The sequence below is a fragment of the Rhincodon typus genome, chromosome 24 (assembly GCF_021869965.1).
Source record: "Rhincodon typus isolate 14 chromosome 24, sRhiTyp1.1, whole genome shotgun sequence".
Classification (NCBI taxonomy): domain Eukaryota; kingdom Metazoa; phylum Chordata; class Chondrichthyes; order Orectolobiformes; family Rhincodontidae; genus Rhincodon; species Rhincodon typus.
Genome location: NC_063355.1, coordinates 46,774,154 through 46,798,977, shown reverse-complemented (window position 1 = coordinate 46,798,977; position 24,824 = coordinate 46,774,154). Strand labels below are relative to the sequence as shown.

The following is a 24,824-nucleotide window of genomic DNA, read 5'->3' as shown; positions in this document are numbered from 1 at the left end:
TTTAGGGGATTATTGCTTATCAATGACCTTATTAATTGCACACCTCACCTCATTAATATGCAGTTTCCCATCCTATCACCTGCCACGACCTGACCAGACACTGAGAATGCTCGATATGGAAGTCAGAGTGGGTACCTGGCAACTTCAGCTCACTGCTGGCTGTCAGGAGTGTCTACGTTGCTCAGCACCAAACAACATCTCAGGGCATAATCCACAGGCAACAGCTACATACACCCAGCCAATCCCTCAGGATCCTCATGGCACATCTCTCATTCAATTGCAAAATGGTTAGCAAGCACAGACCTGCATTGTAGGGTATATCAGCATCTAGCATTGAAGAGCTCTGCATGCAGGGACAGGCATCCAGCTTACAAACTGGACCAAGAAGGGTCCAGGCCCGAAACGTCAGCTTTCCTGCTACTCTGATGCTGCTTGGCCTGCTGTGTTCATCCAGCTCTACACCTTGTTATCTGCACCTCAGAGCTGTTCGCTTATTCTCTTAGTGCTCCTTACTTAGTGCCTAGCCACATGTTCATCCTTGCCTTGCCTTGTCTTGCCAATTAATGCAGTCACACAACCAGGCAGATTGCATTGCTGGTCAGTAATCCTCAGTCTGGCCACAACAGTCGCCAGCAATGTACTCAGCAAGACATTACATGTGTAGCAAGCAAGCAGCCGTGACTCCAAATAAATTGTTGAATTCTCCTAATTCTGCTTCTCTCAAATCCCCCATTTGTCAACACAAGTACGTAAAATCTTGATACCTTGTCACTGCATCAATCACTAAATGAGTCAGCGAGAATGAAAAAGGAGTTCCTGGAAACTGAAAAGCAGACTGATTCCCGGGATAGTACAACTGATGTATGAACACAGACTGGATCAGTTAGGACTATATTCACTGGAATTTAGAATAGTGAGGAGCGGGGTCGGGGGTGGTTCTCATAGAAACCTATAAAATTCTAACAGGACTAGACAAGGCAAATGCAGCAAGGATGTTCCCGATGACCAGGGAGTCCAGAACCAGGGATTACAGCCTACAGAAATGGAGTAGATTACTTAGGACTGAGATGAGGAGAAATATCTTCACCTAGAGAGCAATGAGGCTGTGGAATTCCCTGCAACAAAAAGCAGCTGAGGCCAAAACAATGAATGTTTTGAAGAAGTCCTTAGAACTATCGGGATCAACAGGTATGGGGAGAAAGAGGAACAGGGGACTGAGTTGAATAATCAGTCAGATCATATTGAATGGGGGACCAGGCTTGAAGGGCCGAATGGCTTGCTCCTGTTCCAATTTTCTATGTTCCAATGTCCTCCAGAACATCTCAAGAGGAGCCCACAAAATCTTTTGATCCCCAGCTAAGCATTATTTGAATGAAACCACGATTCTTGTGGAAACTGATACAAATGTTGATGTGATCTTGACCCAGAGGGAAATTCATGGCAACACTATCTATTTGGGATAAACATAGTTTCATTGGAGCTTCACTGCATGTGTTTAAGAATGTATTAAATATTTCAAACAACTTAGAAAACAGTTTCAGTAATTATCAATTCTCCTGTTCCATTAGCTATGGCAACCCTGAACTCTAATATTTAAGATCTGATTTGCAACCATACATGTTTCTAACTGAGATACAAAATAGAAACAAAATAAAAGTGAATAGCTTCATGAAGTTACTAAATTTCCTCTAACTGTGATATTGACAACATGCGGTAAAGGTAAAATTGCTGTAATCCCAGAGGACAATAAGCCTGCTCTCTCATTAGAGACAGATGACTGGTGGTGGTTTAACCTGAGGGTCACCATGCCTCATGCAAAGGAAGAGGTTGAGAAGGCAGAACCTTCATGGTAATTTCAGCCTGTGCAGGAAGTGAAATAACACTGTTGGCAGTGCTCTATATTGCAAACCAGCCACCTAGACAACCAAGCTAAGTGACCCCCCTCCATGTTAACAAGACACCAGCTATTTGAATCTATAAAGCCACTCAAGGGTATTTCAGCCATTTATATGTGTTAATCAGTGTGTTCTTGGCTTACCTGAAGTTAACATGTTATTTATCAGCTCCAAGAATCCTTCTTCCGCCACGTGTGCATCCGTAAAGAGAAAGACTGTTGGCTTGTTCTCGATACCTAGTTTCAGATACAGGGCCTTCAAATCATCCCGTAAATTAGTTTCCCCATAACCACGACTCAGCACAATCTCAAAAATCTGTAATGAACAAAACAGAAATTCATTTTTTTTTAATTCACAGAATTTCTACAGTGTGGAAACAGGCCCTTCGGCCCAACAAGTCCACACCGACTCTTGCAGCATCCCACCCAGACCCATCACCCTATAACCCACCTAAGCTACACATCTCTAAACACTACGGGACAATTTAGCATGGCCAATCCACCTACCCTGCACATCTTTGGACTGTGGAAGGAAACTGGAGCACCCAGAGAAAACCCGCACAGACATGAGGAGAATGTGCAAACTCCGCACAGACAGTCACCCAAGGGTGGAATTGAAACCGGGTCCCTGGCACTGTGAGGCAGCAATGCTAACCACTGAGCCACCATGCCGCAGAGTTCGTCAGGTCTGCATTCCCTGTGGAAGTGCTCACTCTTCCCTCAGTCTTTATGTAGCAACACCTTATACAGGTTCCAGTCTAACGACATTGAGTACAATGTGAGCTCCATGTTATGTAGGGATTATAGCAGCTTACCTCACAATTAGCTGTGAATGTTGCCAGTTTAGTAAGAGACTGCTTGCCTGATCCACCAACACCTACAAGCAGGGCATGGCCACGGTCCATCCTGATAATGCGATGAACACGGGTCAAGTGTTCCAGAGCATCGTCAAATAGCACCAGTTTCATATTAGCTTTGAATTCATTGTACTCTTCCAAAATTTCCTATTAAAGAATAAATTAAATTTAACTATTGACTTTGTTGAATGTTAGGGTCCTTTAAAAACTGCATTTTCCTTGTATTTACTGTGTAGCCTGAGATTTCATTTAAAAATTATTACAGCACTACATAACTTTTGAAAATTCTAGCACATGAAAACAAAGAGGAAAATTACAAAAAACACAAAGGTCACAATGACAGTGAACAAGCATTAACAATTCATCTGGTGCCAAATGCACCCTTTTATCAATGTGTTGAGTTTGAAAATAAGCTTGGAAAGACTGGTAAACTAACCTGCAGATGAGGGCTGGCAAGGGGACAATGATCATCTGACAAGATGAACAGCTGTTTCATGGCCACTGACCAAAAGAGTTCAGACAATTTACTGACACAGAGAAAATAACTTAGCTACAGAAATAACCTGCCCCAGGCTCAGAGAGAGGAGTACTCAGAATGGTTGTTGGACATCAATGATCTCAGCTCCACAATACGTCTGTAGGAGTTCCTCGGGATAATGTCCTAGGCCCAACCATCTTCAGCTGCTTCATTAATGACTTTCCCTCCATCACAGGTCAGAGGATGGAATTCTTGCTGATGATTGCACAATGTTCAGCACTGTGACTCCTCAGATACTGAAGCAGTCCATGTTCAAATGCAACAAGATCTGAACAACATCCAGGTTTTGGATTCACTACTGGCAAGCAACATCCATGCCACACAAATGCCAGGAGATGACCATCACTAATAAGAGACAATCTAATCACCACTCTTTGATATTCAATGGTGTCACCAACACTGAATCCCCGCAATCAATATCCTGGGGCTACCACTGACCAGAATCATAACTTGACTCACCACATAAGTACATTGGCTACAAGAGCAGGTCAAAAGTTAGGAAAACTGTGGCAAGTAACTCACCAATTGACTCCCCAAAGCCTGTCCAATAAGGCACAAGTCAGGAGGGCAATGGAAATTTTCCCACTTGCCTGGATGGGTGCAGCTCCAACAACATAAAAAGCTTGATACCATCCAGGATAAAGCAGCCCACTTGAATGGCACCACATCCACAGGTATCCACTCCCTCCACCACCATCGCTCAGTATCAGCACTATGTACTATCTATCAGGCATTCACCAAAGATTCTTAAACAACACCTTTCAGACCCATAATCATACAGTCATAGAGCTGTACAGCACAGAAACAGACCCTTCGGTACAACTGACCATGCCGACCAGATATCCTAAATTAATCTAGTCCCATTTGCCAGCATTTGGCCCATATCCCTCTAAACCCTTCCTATTCATATACTCATCCAGATGTCTTTTAAATGTTGTAATTGCACCAGCCTCCACCACATCCTCTAGCAGCTCATTCCATACAATTACCACCCTCTGCATGAAAAAGTTGCTCCTTAGGTCCCTTTTGAACCTTTCTCCTCTCACCTTAAACCTATCCCCTCTAGTTTTGAACTCCACCAATGGGGAAAAGACCTTGTCTATTCAGCCTATCCATGCCCCTCATGATTTTATAAACCTCTATACGATCACCCCTCAGCCTCTGATGCTCCAGGGAAAATAGCCCCAGTCTATTCAGCCTCTCCCTATAGCTCTAACCTTCCAACCCTGGCAACATCCTTGTAAATCTTTTCTGAACCCTTTCAAATTTCACAATATCCTTCCTATAGCAGGGAGACCAGAAGTATTCCAATAGTGCCCTAGCCAATATCTTGTACAACCACAAAATGACCTCCCAACTTCTTTACTCAATGCACTAAGGCAAGCATATCAAATGCCTTCTTCACTATCCTTTCTACCTCCAGCTCCACTTTCAAGGAACTATGAATCTGCAATCCAAGGTTTCCTTGTTCAGCAACACTCGCCAGGACTTTACCATTAAGTATATAAGCTCAGAGATAGTGAGAACTGCCGATGCTGGAGTCAGAAATAACACAGTGTGGAGCTGGAGGAGCACAGCAGGCCAGGCAGCATCAGAGGAGCAGGAAATTTGACATTTTGGGTCGGGACCCTCCTTCAGAAATGGAGGAAGGGGAAGGGAGCTCTGAAATAAATAGAGAAAGAAGGGGTGGAGCTGGAGAAGGTTGGTGGGATGGTGATAGGTGAGTGCAGGTAGGCAGTGGTGGGGCAGCTCTGCCCTGATTTGCCTTTCCAAAATGCGGCACCTCACATTTACCTAAAGTAAACTCTATCTGCCACTCCTCGGCCCATTGGCTCACCTGATCAAGGACCCATTGTACTCTGAGGTAACTTTCTTCGCTGTCCACTATACCTCCAATTTTGGTGTCATCTGCAAACTTACTAACCATACCTCCTATGTTCTCATCCACATCATTTATATAAATGACAAAAAGCAGTGGACCCAGCACCAAACCTTGTGGCACACCATTGGTCGCAGGCCTCCAGAATGAAAACCTCCACCACCACCCTCTGTCTTCAACCTTCAACTAGTTCTGCATCCAAATGGCTAGTTCCTCCTGTACTCCATGTGATCTAACCTTGCTAAGCAGTCTACCAAGAAGGACCTTGTCAAATGCCTTACTGAAGTCCATACAGATCACGTCCACTGCTCTGCCTTCATCAGTCCTCTTCGTTTCTTCTTCAAAAAACTTAGTTGTTAGTGAGACACAATTTCCCACGCACAAAGCTATGTTGACTATTCCCAATCAGTCCTTGCCATTCCAAATACACGTAAATCCCGTCTCTCAGGATCTCCTTCAACAACTTGGCCACCACTGAGGTCAGGCTCACCAATCTACAGTTCCCTGGCTTTTCCTTACCACCTTTCTTGAATAGTGGCACCATGTTAGCCAACCTCTAGTCTTCTGGCACCTCACCTGTGGCTATCGATGATACAAATATTTCAGAAAGGGGCTCGGCAATCACTTCCCTAGCTTCCCACAGCATTCAAGGGTACACCTGATCAGGTCCCAGGGACTTATCCACCTTTATGCATTTTAAGACATCCTGCACCTCCTCCTCTGTAATGTGGACATTTTTCAAGATGTCGCTATTTATTTCCTCACGTTCTCTGTCTGCCGTAGCCATCTCCACAGTAAACACTGATGCAAAATACTTGCTAATCTCCTGTGGTTCCACACATAGGCGGCCTCGCCGATCTTTAAGGGGCCCTATTCTCTCCCTTGTTACTCTTTTGTCCTTTATTTATTTGTAGAATCCTTTTGGATTCTCCTTAACCTTATTTGCCAAAGCTATCTTATGTCCCCTTTTTGCCCTCCTAATTTCCCTCTTAAGTATACTCCCACTGCTTTTATACATTTCTAGGGTTTCACTCAATTCCTGCTGTCTATACCTGACACATGTTTATTTCTTACTCTTGACCAAAACCTCAATTTCTCTAGTCAGCCCGCATTCAGTACACCCATCAGCCTTCACTCTAATAGGAACATACTGTCTCTGGACTCTCGTTATCAAGGACTTCCATTTAGAAAGACAACAGCAGCAGATACAGGCAACACCAACCCCTGCAAATTCCCCTCCAAGCCACATGCCATCCTGACTTGGAAATATAGCACCATTCCTTGACACTGGGTCAAAATCCTGGAACTTCCTCTCTAAGGGCACTGTAGGTTCAAGAAGGCAACTCACCATCACCTTTTCCACGATAATCCTGGATGGACAATTAATGCTGGTCCAGCAAGTGATGCCTACATCCCATGGACAGATTAGAAAAAAAAATGTGCTGCACGTCAGCAGAGTTCCCTCTAATTTTGTTTTCTTCCCAAGGCCCCTTGAAGTTCATATGCAGATATGACTTCAGGAAGTCAAAGCTGCAATCCATGTCGGCCTGCCAGTCTCCATGTATGAAATGGTGCAGCGGCTGCACATACATGCACAACTTAGGGGGAACATTGCATGTGAGGGATACTAGTATCTCTAAGTGGACAAATATATTGACTGTTTTTATTACATTTTCAAAGGGGAGAATTATTTTGAGCTCTAATGAAAATTGCGACTGATTACTTACACACAGGTCATTATCAAGTTTTACCATCGTGCAATAGTTTATTAGCTGTTAAAGTATACCTGAAACAGAGCCTTAGCTGCCTCATAATCCTGAATATCTTCATATATACGAGGCTCTCCCTCATTCATGAAAGTTCGGTAGTCTCCAAACAGTATTGGATCCCGTACAGCTTCCTCCAATTCGCTTGGGAAATGTTCCTCTATTAATTTTGCGATATGATTTTGAACCTTAAAATATAAAAAAGTAATGAAAAAGAACAAAATATTTAAAAGGAAAGATACTGACTGAGAAATTTCTTGATATATTTCACAAATACTTGACTAATTAATCATGTTCTTAAAGGTTAAGTAGTGGAAATTTAAATATATTTTGTGAATTTAATATGTTGATGACCTATAAACATACATTAAGGAGAAAATTACTACAAAATGGTGCAGAAACTGGAATGGTCTGAAATCATGGAGGTGGGTCGAGTTGTGGATAGTGCAGAGGGCTGTTCTAGGTTACAAAGGGACATTGATAGGATGCAGAGCTGGGCTGAGAAGTGGCAGATGGAGTTTAACCTTGAAAAATGTGAGGTGATTCATTTTGGAAGGACAAATTTCAAAGCAAAATACAGGGTTAATGGAAAGATTCTTGGCAGTGTGGAGGAGCAGAGGGATCTTGGGGTTCATGTCCACAGTTCCCTGAAAGCTGCCACCCAGGTGAATAGAGTTGTTAAGAAGGCGTATGGTGTGTTAGCTTTCATTAATAGAGGGATTGAGTTCAAGAGCCGCGAAGTTATGCTCCAGCTATACAAAAGCCTGGTTCGGCCGCATCTGGAATATTGTGTCCAGTTCTGGTTGCCTCATTACAGGAAAGATGTGTAAGTGTTGGAGAAGGTGCAGAGGAGATTTACCAGGATGTTGCCTGGAATGGAGGGAAGGTCTTACGAGGAAAGGTTGAGAGAGCTAGGGCTTTTCTCTTTAGAACGACAAAGGATGAGAAGTGACTTGATAGAGGTGTACAAAATGATCAGAGGTGTAGATAGAGTGGACAGCCAGAGAGTATAAGGTAGGGGTGGAGGTTAGATAGACCTTAGGTTTAGGGTAAAAGTTCAGCACAACATCGTGGGCCGAAGGGCCTGTACTGTGCTGTACTGTTCTATGTTCTAATGGGTTGAATTTTTCAGAGGGAGATAAAGACCTGCCTCTTAGTCCGAAAGCAAGAGCTGACCTGGGGGAAGAGGGGATTTATGGCAGTGGCATCTTTGAAGGGCAACTGATATTGGGGGTGCTTCCATAGGCTATGGAGCACCCACTGAGGAGGACCCATCACCAAAAACCAATGGGATAGCTCCAGGGTTTATTGGATGCTCAGCCCACATGACAGTGAGTTCTGCTGATCTGAGCAAGATGTCTGCAGTGGCTGGAGAGAGGTTTAATTGGGTCATTAAGAAGTTCAATTGGCTACCCAGCTTGCAACATTCCATGACAATTGCAAGACTTCAGATTTTCCTCCCGATACTTTCACCCACCATACTGCCAGGCCTCCCATAGGATTGGGAAATTCAGTCCAATATCACTCAAGAATTCCTTAGTTGATTTTTATACCAACCAGCTTTTTGTCTATTTCATTAATGAGCCTGTCATGGAACACTCGAAGACATTCGTTCCTCCAGAGTCTGATCATTTGTCCAACTTTCTGAAATCTTAACAAATATTGGAAGAAAGAGATTAATTGTGAACACAAGTTAAAAACAAATAGTCAATCTATGTGAAGAAAGTAAAAAAATCTGGAACTGCTGGGGAACAATGGGAACATTCCAAATCGGCTGATTTTTACTTGATAAGGATATCACAGAATGTAGTGCTAGGGAAGGTAGAGACAGTTGAGACACATGTCAGCAACGATTTGACTGAGTAGTGGAACAGGCTGGAGGAGCTGATGGCCTCCTCCTGGTGACATTTTCCTAAATCTATAGCTGTCCTGCCAACCTGTAAGCCACTCAGCATTTCAAATAATCATTCATGGAACCAGCAATCATTGCAATTACATTTCAAGCATTGCTTGGTGCTTCCACAAAGGATCAACAGCCCTGGTGGACATGAACTGCACAAACCAGGGAGGTACCAGACTGGATCCCAAGTATAAATGGAGCCAGCTAATTTCAGCAGGGGAACCACAACTGGTGATTGAAAGAGAACTGGAATGAGAGAAGGAGGTGTGCTAAATGTTTGGTGAGAAATAACAAAAGTTAAAAACAAATTGTATTTATATATCAGCTTATGACCTGGGCATTCAGGAAGATTATTATTGACTTTGTGTGGGTATAGGGCACGTTAATAAGGACTATACCAGAGATTAATGGTTAATTACAAGGACAAGCTGTATAAAGTTAAGAATTTTTTTAGTTTTGAAAGTTGAACAATGAATTGATCAATGTATTTAAAATGATGAAAGGATTGACAAGGTATATATAGAGAAACTGTTTCGTCTGGTGGAAAATAAAACTATACCTCCATTACTTAGGAGGGAAATCAGGAAGGAATTCTTTACACAGAGGGTAATGGAAATCTGGAATTCTCTCCCCAAAAGGATTTAGGTCCTGGTGGATAATCCGAGCATTCTAGACAGGAATAAATTGATTTTTGAAAGGTTTTGAAGGAAATGGCATTGTGGGTAAGTGGCTTTGAGGTACAAATCATCCATGGTCTAATTGAATGGCGGAACAGGTTCGAGGACTGAATGGCCTCTTCCTGTTTCCATGAAAAATGATTCCCATCAAAAAACATCCAAGGTTATTAAAATTAACCCACAGACAAGAATTGAACCAAAACTCAACAATCATAATATGGCCAACAAACATTTATTCTAAAGTTTTGTCTTTTAAACAAACTTAATAAAGGGAATGAATGAATGAATCCATTTCTTGGTTAGGTTTCTCCATCTCCAAGTTGACATCTTGCAGACACGATCAGCCTTGTCCAGAGAATTTATATTCTTTTGCCTAGCAGATGGTGCAGCCTGACAGATTTGACAGACAGAGAGAGCAGGAAAGGGACATGCAGAGATTCCCCAAGTGAAATTGCAGATAAGCTGGGGCATATAATGTGAGATACTGGCCTCATGCCATAACCACTACACAACTGCCTCTTTTGCTATAAGGAAATTCAGGGAGAAAGGGGGTGTAGAAATGGTAAAAACAGAACCAATTCCAAAGGCAGAGAGACCAGACACTGAACACAGAAATTAAATTGGAGCAGACAGTGTACTTTTTCTCAATAATGGTGTTTGTAGATTGAAGACACCATTTAAAATATTCTCCTTCCAGCTTAAAGGTACAATTTTAATTGAAATCTCAGCCTTGGTTCAGCGGGTAACACTCATCTGTGAGTAAAAAGATGGTGGGGTTTAATTCCCAACCAGTACCTATCCCTGGCTACCACTTCACTGCAATACTAAGCCAGCAGGTTCAGGAACAGCTTCTTCCTGGCTGTTATTAGACTGATGAATGGACTCTCTAGCCTCAAATAATGTTGATCTTGCTAACATTGATCTCGCTAGCACATGACCTGTCTAAGTTTTTTTGATCTGTATATCCTTGCCTACTATAATGTCTGTACTGCTCATAAACAAAGTTTTTTGTTGTATTTTGGTACATGTTACAATAAATCAATCAATCAATCAATCAATCAATAAGGGACACCTACACAGCCTGAGGTGTTGAACATCAGATAAGACATGAAATCAAGACCCTCAGATGGCTGTGAAGCACCTTCAAAGAAGACAGCATCTTTTACTGTCATGTCCAACATTTATGCCTTAACCAAAATCATTAAATCAAAATATCTAATCATATATCTTAATGCTGTCTGTACGATTCTGCTGTGTTGTTGTCTAGATTATAACAGTCAGTGTACTGTGGAAATATTTTGTTGGATGCAAAGCATTTTGGGATGGTCCTGAGGCTGTGAGAGGTGCCACAAAAATGCAATTTTGTACCTCTTCCCTAAATCATCTCAAAAGAAAGACTTGAATTTATGCCATCCTTTTTATGAACACCATACATCTCAATCTACTTGATAGCAGTGAAATACTTTTGATGTATAGCCTCTGTTATATACTTATTCCTCATTATCTGTGGATCCAAGTACTGGCAAGGTTGGCCCCAGACTCCATCTTTGTTTTTCCCATTGACTTATCAACTCTGAAAACACAGTCCGTTATGGTAGATAGGAAATGTTACATGGTCACATTTTTGTTTTCCCTTAGAAATCACCACAGAATAATGAGGATTAGTTGTAATGTAGAAAACACAACAGACAAGTCGCACTTGGCATAAACAGCAACGTGATAATGACTAGATAGTTTTCATGGTGTTGACTGGGACACCAAAGATAACTCCTCCTCCTTGAGACAGTATCATGGGACATTTTACATCCACCTGAAAGGGCAAGACATCCAAAATCTCTAAAAGTGCACTTCAGGATTGCATGTGAGTTTCAACCTTGACTTTTGTGCTCAACCCCTAGAGTGGGATTTGATCCCAGAACCTTGAAATTTAGAGGCAAACAAATTACTGATGGATCTGTATCCAACACGTAAAATAATAATCTTCAGTTCAAATAAAATGAGACAAGAACAGCTCTATTTTAACCTCACCTCTCAGGAGTTGCAAGGACAAGTCCGTTGTACACCCTAGAGAGGTCCCGCAGATTGAAAATGTAGTGAAACTTCGAAGGGGTTGGAGGCAGGTCCATTACAATCGAATTGTACAACTGTAGAGTAGCAGTGGTCACCTTACTGCAAATAGCTTGAAGTTCTTCTGTAAAGGTCTATGCAACAAACAGTTATCATTTTAAGCACATGCCACCACACTCCCTTTCTTTTTTTTCCATAGTCATATATAAGTCTCCATCTTTATTGTTGCAAAAATGATCAAATAGGAAGCACATATCTGACACCACTGGAGCCACCTTTCATTCAGGTAATGAATTGTTGTTGGAGATTATAAAAATGTCAATGTTAAAGTTCTCCTTTATTTTTCTTTATCTTAAACATAGTCTTTCTTTTCTTTCCTTTATTTATCTGATTTGACATTAGAACAAATGAATTCAATGTACTTCCTCCCTCTATTTATTTCTCAGTCTTTAGACCCCATTTTTTAAAAAGATGAGCTGTTTATCCCATTGATCACCAAGGTCTCAAATGCATTATATTTCATGCTACCTACAATTATATCAGCTTGTAATTCCAGCAATATAAATTGTAGGAGCAAATTGCTGCAGATGCTGGAATCTGTACTGAAAACAAAAATGCTGGAAATCACAGCGGATCAGGCAGCATCCATGGATAGACAGCAAGCTAACGTTTCAAGTCTAGATGTGATTTCCAGTGTTTTATTTTGTTTTCAGTATAAAATTTAGAGCTGGAGATTCCAGTAACTAGTGTACCTAGGAGTATGCCATGAGATACCCCACAAGGTAATGCACCAGATTCTGGATCTATATTTTATTCAGGTCAGCGAGGTCCCTGAGAACATTGGCATTGGTGTCCAGTCCTTGCTCAGCTTACTCAGGATCAACAGGGATCAGCCATAGGACCTTTCTAGCTCCTGTGATTTAATTTCCATAAGGAACCATCAGGACAGGCTGCTGTAATCAGTGTTCATTTAAGTTTCTGCACTGAACTCTTGCATCAGACTCTGATCATAAGATCACACTGAAATATAGACATTAAACAATACTCATTGACAGAATAGTTTCCTCCAAAATGATCAAGGTTGTGAATTGGTTTCTTTTCCAATAGTTACCAGAGTATGTCCTTTCAGAATTGAAGTATAAATTGAAAACAGCGATTCCTGTGCTGGGAATGTCACATTGAAAACACAAAACAGCGAGATAAATCTAGGGTCCACTTCATTTCGTCCACCACCTGCTTTTCCCATTGCAGCAACAAAGCCCAAGTCTCTCAGGATCTTATAATTCAGTTCCTTAGCACGATCATACATTCCACCTTTCTCCAGGAGAAGTTTCAGCAGGGCTATGGGTTGCTGTGTGCCATACTCGTCAACCTAGTTTTCAATAATTAACAATGTTAATTAAATCTTGAAACAAAACACTTCTGGAAGGGAAATCATTTCATGTGAATCACTGACAACAAAGTTAAGTTTATTTCATTTTGTCACACTCCACTAGCAACCTCGCTAAAATTTGAAGGAATAATAATGATCCAAGTTAGAATTTTGCAAGACGTGTGCGGTCAGTCTGTCCAATTCACAACCCATCTGTTTTTAAATCTGCTGCATTAACTATTTCAGTTTTGGTCCTAGTATCAAAAATGGCTGTATGCCAGAGATTGCAACTTCAGAGAGTTTCAATGATGTTACAGATAATGGAAGGTAACTATCACCAGTTAACAAAGATAATCTAAACTTAAAGAATGTAGATGTAGGATCATGTCAAAACAGATTTTGCTAAAGACACACTGTCTATAACTTAAAGAGAAAATACAGGCTGATGTTTCAGGTGAATACCAACCTTCAGAACCCTGCTTCCTTTGTATGTCTCCTACATTTCTGGAATTCTCAAAATTCTTGAAACCCTGGAACTCTCTTCCTAACAGCACTCTGGTAAACCAGCTAGACTGAATTAGTTCAAGAAGGCAGTTCACCACCACATTCTCAAGGTCAATTAAAGATGGGCAATAAATACTGCCTTGTCAGCAATATTCACATCCTAAGAAATAATATGTTTTTGAAATAACTATTATTTCTATTTTCATCATTGTTGGTGTCACTGTTTTCAAAAGTGATCCCTTCCCTGAAATGGAAAGTATAATTCTATGTCAACTATTGGTGGTACCCTTTTCTTGTTACCCTTACTGCAACACTTGATGCATTGTCCTGTGTGCTTTGGAGCACCATTCATGGCCTCTTATAATGGATTCTTGGCCTAATTTGGATTTTCTACTGATCTCTGTACTTTCCTGGTTTGCCAGGAAAAGCAGCAGAATGCCACTCTGAAGAAGGGTTAACTTGACAACTGGAAGAACTCCCCTGCATTACATTAGTAAACCACTAATCTTTCTTCACAATAGGAATTGTTATTGCCTGTCAGCTATCAATTATCCTCAATGTACATGGGAGCGAAGAACCCAGAAGATGGGAGCAATGTGGCAAGTGGGTGGGATCAGCTATAATTGTATAGCTGATCAGGCTCAAGGGACAAAATGGTTTACTCCTGATCCTGTTTCTGATATATTCTTAGCTGACTGGGAATCAATTCAGTATAACAGGAGCTCTATCACTTTCAAATTAGTTGGTTATATCTCATTCTCTTCCATGGTAATGACACCTAATACTTATTGCTTAAATGGTTTCAAATTATGTCATCACAAAGTTTATAAGCTGAGGTTTTTGTTATTTTCACATGAGACTTGAGTGTCGCTGGTCGGGGCAACATTTATTGCCCGTCCCTAGTTGCCCCTTGAAAAGATGGTGGTGAGCTGCCTTCTTGAACCGCTGCAGTCCATGTGCTGTACGTTGACCAACAATGCACTTTGGGAGGGAGTTCCAGGATTTTGATCAGCAACACTAAAGGAACAGTGATATATTTCCAAGACAGAATGGTGAGTAGCTTGAAGGGGAATTTGCAGGTGGCAATGTACCCATGTATCTGCCGCCCTTGTTTCTCTTGATAGTTTAGAACATACTGTCTAAGGATCTTTTGTGAATTTCCAAAGTGCATCTTGCAGATGGTACACTGCTATCTAGCAACAGTGGCGAAGGGGATGAATGTTTGTGGATGTGGTACTGATCAAGTGGGCTGCTTTTTCCTGGATAGTGTCAAGCTTCTTGAGGGTTGCTGGAGCTGCACCCATCCTGCTAGGTGTGGAGTATTCCATCACACTCTTGATTTGTGCACTGTAGAAGGTAATCAAGCTTTTGGGAGTCAGGAGGTGAATTAATCGCTACATTATTCGTAGCCTCTCACCTGCTTTTATAGCCACTGCATTTATATTGTGAGTCCGGTGGTAATCCACAGGATGTTGATGGTAGGGGAATTGGTAATGGTAATGCCAAAAGGCAATGATTAGATTGTCTCTTATTGGAGACAGTCATTGCCTGGCATTTGTCAGTGAACATTCCCTCCTTCTGACCTCATGGGGCAATGATTCAATTCTCTCTTATCAGAAATGGTCAGTACTTCTGTAGCACAAATGTTACTTGCCACTTATTAGCTCAAACTTAAACATTATTCAGGTCTTGCTGCAAATCAACATAGACTGCTTCAGTATCTGAGTCACAAAAGGTGCTGAACATTGTGCAATCATCAGTGAACATTCCCACTTTTATCCTAATGATGGAAGGAAGGTCATCGACGAAGCAGCTGAAGATGGTTGGGTCTAGGACACTACCCTGAGGAACTCCTGCAGAAATGTCCTGGAGCTGAGATGACTGACCTCCAATGACCACAATCCTATGCACCAAATATAACTCCAACTTATGGAGAGTTCTCCCCTTGATACCCATCGATTCCAGATTTGCTCAGTCTCCTTAATGTCACACGCAGTCAAATGCAGCCTTGATGTAAGGTCTGCCACTCTCATCTCACCTCTTGAATTCAGCTCTTTAGTCCATGTTTGATCTAAAACTTAATGCGGTCAAGGGTTGAATGGCCCTGGAGGACCCAAAGTAAGTGTCAGAGAGAAGGTCACTGCTAATAGTTGGTTAGTGTAAACTGCAGATCATTTAGGACTGAGATGAGGAGGAATAGATTTAAGCATCAAGGGATAACGGGACAAAACAAAAAATGGAGTCTAAGTAGAAGATCAGCCACAAACTCATTGAATGGCAGAGAGGGCTCGAAGTGCTCAATGACACATTTCTGCTATTTTTTACATTCTTGTATTTAATCTATGTGACAGTTTACTTGTATTATACAATATTACTATTTCTTGCTGTTCTATGTTGTAATATGGAATAATCACTATTGTGTAAGGGAAACTATACTTTAGAAAAATCTATTAATTTTCCAATTTGTAGTAAAGACACATCCGCCTACCCGAGGCATGTTCATGTCATCAATGAAGACCAACAGACGCTTTCCCATAGGTGGTCCATAGGTGACTTTGGTTCGTTTCTCTACATTTGCCTCAAGGTTTCTTTGGACATCCATTGAGGTGGTTCGAGATGAGAAGTTGATCGTCAACAATAGCTGAGTGATCAAGCAAAATTATTTGAAACTCCTTGAAGTCAGAGTCATTGTCACATGGTGAAGAAACAGAATCTTTGGTCTAACTCATGCATGCCAACCAAGTTTCCCAAACAAAACTAGTTTTTCTATAAACGAACTACCCTCTGTGTGAAAAAGTTGCCCCTCAGGTCCACTTTAAATCCTTCCACTCTCACCAAAAAAAAATGCAGTCTAGTTTTGAACTCCCCTTCTCTATGGAAAAGACCTTTGCTATTCACCTCATCTATGCCTCTCACTGGACGCCTGTATCTCTGGTTTTTGGGTGTTAAACTTACTCTGCATCCTCTCCAGGGTCATACCATCTTACTATCCATCCTTCCTTCCTAAAAATGGTGCCCAGAATGTGTTTAATTTTCCAAGTGAAGCTTCACCAGTGGTTTACAAAAGTTTAGCGTGTTGACCTTGTTTTTGTATTCAATTGCCCTAATTACAGAGCCAGGTGCCTCATATATTTTTTCAACTGCACGATCAACCTGTTATACCACCTTCAATGATTTGTGGACAGTCACTCCCAGTCCCCATTGGCCTTGCACCTCTCCTCCCACCCAATAATCCCATGTATGTTATTCTGTCTCTCAGAGTTGTTTCTCCCAATTGGATGACTTCACACTTGTCACATTAAACTGCATCTGCCATGAGACTGCCCGTTTCATCAGTTTGCCTGTGTCCTCATCAAGAACGCCCTTATGCAATTCACAGCTTACTACATTGTTACCTTTGGTATTGTCCACGTATTTTTTTCTATAGATTGCTAAGTACACATCCCATATCTAGGTCCTGGTCATATATATTACAAGAAATGCAATGGCTCTAATGCTGAACTCTGGAAGAACCCACTGCAAAGTCCTCTCCTGAAAAGGATAAAGTAACAAGATAAGAAGGCAGTTGCACACTGGCACTTACATTGACATCTGCATTGAGATTCTTAAGAAAATTCTGTGTTGTAGCAGTTTTGGAAGTACCAGATTCGCCCACAAGTAATACAGGATGTTTAATTTTCACCATCTGTTCAAGTAGCCAACTGATACGGGTTGTATCAACAGTAGGAACTAGAAATTATTATGCAAAGTTTAATATAGCAAAGTACATTAATTTGTTTCAATATTTACACATATTAAACATGTTACATGGGAGTACACTTCCTGTTAAAATTTTTACTCTTATAAATGTTTATGTCTAAAAGATAATTAATCTCTCCCCCAGTGATGGCAGTGCAGCTATTGGAAGAACAGCAAGGAATTACAGTGTGACAGGTTTATGCAGCAGATTCCACTATAAATGCTGACATAGCAATTTATATAATGGAAATATAAAACAGGAGATAAATGGCCACTGAATTACATCTGCCTGTCCTGGTTCAGTCAGCCTCCATATTCTAAGTCTAATTCTTTTGAAGACTCCATTTGGGCACTCTCATAGCGATCAGCATGTCTGAAATGAACTGCATTATTCATGTAAAATAGATCTATATCTCAAAATGCATTGCTATAATCCTTTTATAATCCAAAACGGAAAGTGTCTTGATAGAAATTTAACAATTAACCTTATTTGTGCTCATCAAGCAGAATATAGCTACAGGCAAATTAAAACTCTGTGTTTTAATTTAAATCATTCAGTAGATGTGAATGTTGCTGGTGGGGTCAACATTTATGGTCCATGCCTAATAGCCTTTGGCTAGGTAATAGTGGTGGACTGCTTTCCTTAACTGTTGTAGTCCATGTGGTGTAGATACATCCATGATTTAGAAGGGACTCAAAGCAACACTGAAGGAATGGTGATAGTATTCCAAGTCAGGATGGTACGTGATTTGGAAGTGAGTATCCGGGTGATTAGATTTCTAGTCAATGGTAACTCCCAGAGTTTAGTGATGGAATAACATTGAAGGTCAAGGGGAAATGGTTCGATTCTCTTGTTGGATATAGTCTTTACCTGCTGTTCGTTTGTGACATGTCACAAATCTAACTTGTTGCTGGTCAGAACAAAGCCTGAACACTGTCCAGGTCTTGCTGCATATGAACATGAACATGAACATATCTGAATTACAAATGCACTGCGCAATCACCAGCAAACATCCCCAAGTATATGAAGGAGGGAAGGTCATTGATGAAGCACCTGAAGATGATTGGTCCAGGACACTATTTTGAAGAGCAATTGCACCAGTGTCCTTAGCCTCCAACAACCATAAATATTTTTCTTTGTGCCTTGACAATAAAGGACAGTTATTCTCACCACTCCTCCAGAATTCAGCACTTGGCTCCATGCTTGGACCAGGGCTGTAATAAGGTTTGGAGTTGAGTTTGCAAATTGAGCACGCAAATTGAGTGCAGATGAGTGGATTATTGCTGTGTAAGCACTGCTTGATAGCACTGTGAATAAAACCATTTATCACTTTGCTGTTGATTGGGTAGAGTGATGAGGCAGTAATTCCTGTTTGGATTTGTCCTGCTATTTATAGGCAAGACATATCCGGACATCTTTTAACATTGTCAGATGTAACCAATGTTATAACCTAATCTAACACCTTCCTGACCCCCACCTCAGAATACTTATTTGGGGAATTCCCATTTCCCATTTCCCATATTTAGAGTATGGGGAGCATAGCCAAGTAATGTACTGGGTTCATTTTTCATCTGATGCCTGCTAAGAATTTAATTTAAGCTACCAAAAACTGTCTTACATAGGAACCTGACAATTGCAGATTGAAGAGTCTTTCAGCCTAGAATTCTGGGCCCCACACTGAAAATCCAGTATCGAACACATTGCATCAAACCTGGTCCCCAATTCAAGAAGACAAAAACTTACCAAGAATATCTACAAATTTTATTTGAGGATCGTGGACATATTTGGGGACAAGATTCGTCCATGGAACCCATTTCAGTTTGACATCATCAAAGTGAAAGTCATAGAGAGTTGGTAGCTGACCTATAACAAACATGGAAGTTCAATCTTAAAATTATTGAATATCAAAACTCAACAATTTTCCACAGTTCCACGTCAACTGTAAATAAAAATAATCTTGCAGGAAGACATTTGCAAAGAAATGTGTTCAAAGATTTCAGATGAAATGAAACAAATAATTATATTTCTTTTTGATTTCCCTTACAGGTAGAGGCACAGGGAGGGAGCACTCCACAATGTAAAGTATAGCCCATGGTGGTGTCTGTAAACAAGTGGCAGGGTAGATTAAGAAAGTGGTTAAAAAGATATACGGAATTATTGGTTTTATTAATTGAGGAACAGAGTAGAAAAGCAAGCAAACTATGCTAAACTTTTATAAAATACACTTATTTCTAGAAACTAAATTATAAGATGGATGTAAAAGCCTTAGAGGCACTGTTGATAAGATGTTCTAGATTTGTACCGGAATAAAGGACTTCAACTATGTACAAAAATAAATACCTGAATATGAATAGCGACTTTTTATGATCACACAACTTCTCAAGTTTTTACAACCAATGAAGTATAATGAAGAGAGTGGAGAACCTGGAATTGTTTCATCTAGAGCAGAGTCACTGATTAGAAGATTCGATCGAGGTGTTTAAAATCAAGAGACATTTTCATAGAGACAATAAGCTAAAACCTTCCACTGGGAGATGGGTCAGTAACCAGAGGAAACAGATTTAAAATGACGGGCAAGAACAAGCGGTGACAAGCACTTTCATGCAAGAGGTTGGTGTGATTAGGAATACACTGCCTGATTGAGCTGTGGAAGCAAATTCATAAACATCATTCAAAACAAAAATGCATAAATTGCTTTAAAAGAAATACATTTCCAGGCCTCTTGGGCAAAAGCTGTTGACTGAGGATAATCAGATAACTCTGCCATAGAGCCAACACAGGCACAGCAAGCTAAATTGTGAGAAAATTCAAATCAAGCTATCTCTTAACTTCACAACAAGACAATAAGAACATAATAAATAGCAGCACGAGTCTAGACTAACGCTCAACATGATCATGGCTGAGATACTGCCATAACTCTGCTTCCCTGCCTGCTCTCTACATATCTCAATTCCTTAAGAGAAGAAAAATCTGTTTACCCCAGCCTCAAATAAAGTCAATGATGGAGACCCCATAATCCCCAGGATAAAAATTTCAAAGATTCCCAATCCTCTGATTGGACACATTTCTCATATCAGTCCTAAATTATTGATCCCTGATCCTGACACTGTCTTATGTTCCAAATTTTTCAGCAAAGGAAGCAATCTCTCAGCTTTTACCCTGTCAAATCCTTTCACGGTCCCTCCTAAACACCAGAGAATACCAAGACAATTTAGTCAGCCTCTTATCATAGGTCCACCCTCTTATCACAGGAACCACACTAGTGAAACTTCGCAGCACTGCACCAGTGTAAATGTTTCGTTCCTTACAAATGGAGGCCAAAACCGCACATTGCGCTCTCACCAAAGTCTTTTATAACTGTAGCAGACTCCCTCATTCTCCAACTGTAATCCCATTGCCAAAAAAAAAGACTTACTATTTGCTTCCTTAATTAGTTTCTGTACCAGTAAGCTTTCTATGTTGTTAGTATGAGCATAGTCTTCCTGAACATCAACATTTAAAAGGTGCACTACTTTTATGCTTTTGAGAAGGTTTGATTTATAAACAAAGGCTAAATAGGCTGGGATGTTTTTCACTGGAGGAGGTTGAGAGGCAACCTGATAGAAGTTTATAAAATAATGAGAGGTATAGATAGAGTTAATGGTAGTTGTCTTTTCCCTAGGATGGGGGATTTCAAGACAAGGGGGCACATTTTTAAGGTAAGAGGAGAGAGATTTAAAAAGACAAAAGAGGCAAATTATTTACACAGAGGGTGTTCATGTGTAGAAGGTACTTCCTAATGATGTGGTAGATGTGGGTACAATTACAACATTGGACATTTGGGTAGGTACATGAATGGGAAAGGTTTGGAGGGATATGGGCCAGGGTGGGCAGGTAGGACTAGTTTAGTTTGGGGTTATGTTCGGTATGGACTGGTTGGACAAAAGAGTCTGTTTTTAAGCTGTATGACTGTATGCGTCTATATATCAAAGTGAAAAATCTTCCACAACTCCACATTAAACTCCATCTGTCACCTTATTGTCTGCTCAGGTAATTTGTCCAACCTCTCTGGGTCATCCACACAGTTTTCATTCCCATCTAGATTTGCTTCAGTAGCAAACTTGGAAATATTACTCTTGGTCTCTTCATCTAGGCCACAAATATAGATTGTAACAAGCTGACCTCCAGCATTGACCTCTGCACTAGTTACTGCCTGTCAACTTGAAAATGTCTTGTTTTTTCTCTGTTCTCTGTTCATGAACCAATCCTCCATTCATGGATTCCTAATATATTACCTTCCCCAACCAGCGCACCCATGAGTTTTTATTTTACATATTAACCTCTTATTAAAGATGACACCTTACTGAATGCCTTTTGGAAATCCAATTCTACCACATCCATAGTACCCCTTTATCTATCCTAAAAGTTACAACTCAAAAAAATCAAACAAATTTATCAAGAGCACGTTCTCTTTCATAAAACCAGACTGACTCTCTTTCTGATCATATTATGATTTTCTAAGTACATTGCTAATATTTCCTTACTTCATATTCTGGCAAATATGTATATCCCTAATGATTGCTCTCAGAACACAGTCATTACTCCGTATCCGCAACGGGTCCATTCCTGAGAACCCCATGATGGATGAAATTCTTGAGTGTGGAGCTCATTAAAAATAGGTTAAAATGGTTAAAAATATTGCAGATATGTGACTTTGGCCCACCGATGTTGATTTCTGTTGTGACTTATTTCTTGGCACGGATAGGCAAATTTGCAATTTTGCGGCGACAGAGGATTTACTGTAACAGGTCTGTAGTTCCTTATTTTCATTTGCCCTTCCTCAAATAGCAGACTTCACTTCTTCTGAGGATGTTCTGAAATCTAGGAGCATTGGAAATTCACATTCAATGCACTGAGCATTTCTGCAAAAATCTCTTTTAGAACTTGAGGATGGAGGTCATCTGGTCCTGGGAATGTGTCAGCTTTTAGTCCTTTAAATTTCTCTAACATTGAACAAAAAAATTGACACTTCACTTTTGACAAGATTTCAGATTTATAGCAATCTTTGTAGAGTCAGCACAATATCTTTCCTCATTAAATTCCTAATTATACGATCAGAAAAGACAAAGTACTGGACCAAAAACTTACCTGGCAATTCTCCTGGGCCTGCAAGGGTATTTGAGGCTTCAACTGTTGACATGCTGGCAAGGCGTTTCACATAATCATCAAGTTTCACCCTTCCATCCTCAAGAAGACATGCTCCCAAAGAGCAGTACAAGGCTTCAATAAAATAGCATTCTAGAATGTCAAAGTTGTCCACCTCCTTCTCGAGCAAAGAGTCCAACATCCTAGCAAGCTGGACCACCTGGAGAACAATTATTCGAAGTGATGGTTAGGTGATGGTTATCCTAAAACATACCTTCCTGTTCAAAATACTAACTTTTAAAGTAATGTTAGAATTTAATTTAGCAAAACACCATCTTATATAAACCAGTAGGAAGTAACAATGCCATCTCTTTTGATCTTATCTTTCTATATCATCTCTAATTTGAGAGACTAAATAGCATGGTCAGAATTTGCTCCAACCACTTTTCAGTGGTGTCCTTGGCAAGAATTCAGCAGTAACCCCATTCACAGATTCTAGTGAACAAACACTGGCAGGGAAGCATTATTATCCCTTAATCTACAGCTTTCACAGAACCATGGAAAAATTATGACACAGAAAGTGATCATTTAGCCTGTAATGTGTACTCTAGCTGAATAAACCAGCCACTCTTCTAATCCCACATTCCAGCACCTGGTCCGTGGCTTTGCAAGTTCCAACTTGAGGGAAAGATCCAGGTTCCTTTTTAACAAGTTATTTCTACCTCAATGACCAAACTGGGCAGTGTATTCCGGACACCCACCATCCTCAGGGTGAAAACATTTTTTTCATGTCCCCTCTAAGTTGTCTACCAATCACTTTAATTCAACACCTCCTAGTAACTGAACTCTCCACTCAGAGAAAACCACCTTCCGTGTCCATTCTGTCCAAAGCCCTCATTATTTTAGGTACTGCAATGAAGTTACTTATCAGCTGCCTCTGTTCTAAGAAACACAACCCTAGACTATGCAATCTTTCCCCAAAACTGTAATTTTCAAGCCATGCCATCATTCTTGTAAATCCCCTCTGCACTCTCTTAAAGCAATTATGTCCTTCCTTTAATGCGGTGACCAAAACTGTACACAAAACTCCAGCAGTGGCGTAACAAGTGTCTTACATAATTCCAGCACTACAACCCTGCTTTTATATTCAATACCTCACCCAATCAAAGCAAGAATCCCATATACTTTCTTTACCAACTTATCCACCTGCTTTATCACCTGTTAAAATGCACTCCAAGGTGTAACACCTTATCTCTCTCAACACCCTCCAGTTTTTTTTATATTCTTTCGTTTTGTTTATTCTCCTCAAATGCACAATCTCTCATTTCTCTGGATTGAATTTCATTGCCACTTTTCCACTCATTCAACAAAACCATTAGCATATCCTGCAGTTGATCGCCATTCTCTTCACTATCAATGGCATGACCACCTTTTGTATCATCTGCAAATTTAGCATTCATGCCTCCCACATTTAAGTCTAAATCATTAATATATTGCACAAACAATAATGGATCCAACAGTGACCTCTGCAGAACATCACTGGAAACCACCTTCTATTTGGAAAATCAGCTTTTAGACATCATCCTTCATTTCCTGTCAATGATACAATTTTGGTTCCAATTCACCACATTCCGCTGTTTCCCATGGGTTTTAATTTTTCTTAACAGTCTGTCATGTGGGATGTTGTCAAATTGTGGTACCAACATCCAGATAGACAACATTCATTGCACCACCCACATCAATCTTCCTTGTTACTTCCTCAAAAAATTCAATTCAGTCAGTAAGACACAACTTTCCCTTACCTGACTATCCCTGATTAATTTGTGCCTTTCCAAATTACAGTTAATCCTATCTCTCAATACTGATTCTAACAAGGTCAGACTGACTGGTCTATAGTTTTTTGGCTCAGCCCCCACACCCGTTTTGAATAGCGGTGCAGTATTTACAGATCTCCGATTCTCTGTTCCTGGGGAGGCCCACTCACCATGAAGCCTGAGTGCAGAAACAGATCACTACCTGATAGGATAAAAGAGATGAAGACAAGAATTTTCTGACAGAAATCTTTTCATATTATGTGTTTTACTAAATCGTTTAAATATTTAACAGAAATTTCTTTTCAATAATATTCGTTTCAAAGTAAAATAAACTGAATTATTAATTTGTTCCTCTAAGTCCCTGCATAAAAGATCAATCTTTTCAATACATTTTATTATAAATATTTTTACCTTAAATAAGTTAAAATAGCACCCCTTACCATATTCAGTTCTGTTTGAGGTACAATTGTTTTTAACTTTTCCACTTGTCTGCCATCCAACATTCCCTCCACTATCATCTCAATGATGTAAGGTACATACTTATTAAACAATTTGTGGAGGTCAACCTGTTCTTGCTGAAGCAAACAGAAAAGATTTTTAAAAATAAAGTTGTGAGATTTTAAGCTATCACATCTCATTTTTGTCCTTTTAGTTCTTAACACATTGCTCATCTGAAGAAATCTCAAAGAAAGG

The 24,824-nt window shown here is 40.3% G+C and overlaps 1 protein-coding gene across 1 annotated transcript in view; it reads right to left on the bottom strand.

Annotated features, from left to right (window-relative positions):
* Positions 1-24,824, bottom strand: part of dnah10 (dynein axonemal heavy chain 10) — a 218,269-nt gene that overhangs the window by 56,214 nt on the left and 137,231 nt on the right. Inside the window, exons 42-52 of the mRNA XM_048611770.1 lie at positions 24,572-24,706; positions 22,321-22,537; positions 18,937-19,056; positions 17,038-17,183; positions 15,943-16,095; positions 12,690-12,950; positions 11,540-11,712; positions 8,492-8,585; positions 6,955-7,122; positions 2,710-2,898; positions 2,039-2,210 (exon numbers count right to left, since the gene is read on the bottom strand). Of these exons, the coding sequence (XP_048467727.1) occupies positions 2,039-2,210; positions 2,710-2,898; positions 6,955-7,122; positions 8,492-8,585; positions 11,540-11,712; positions 12,690-12,950; positions 15,943-16,095; positions 17,038-17,183; positions 18,937-19,056; positions 22,321-22,537; positions 24,572-24,706 (1,828 nt within the window). The remainder of the gene's footprint in view (positions 1-2,038; positions 2,211-2,709; positions 2,899-6,954; positions 7,123-8,491; positions 8,586-11,539; positions 11,713-12,689; positions 12,951-15,942; positions 16,096-17,037; positions 17,184-18,936; positions 19,057-22,320; positions 22,538-24,571; positions 24,707-24,824) is intronic.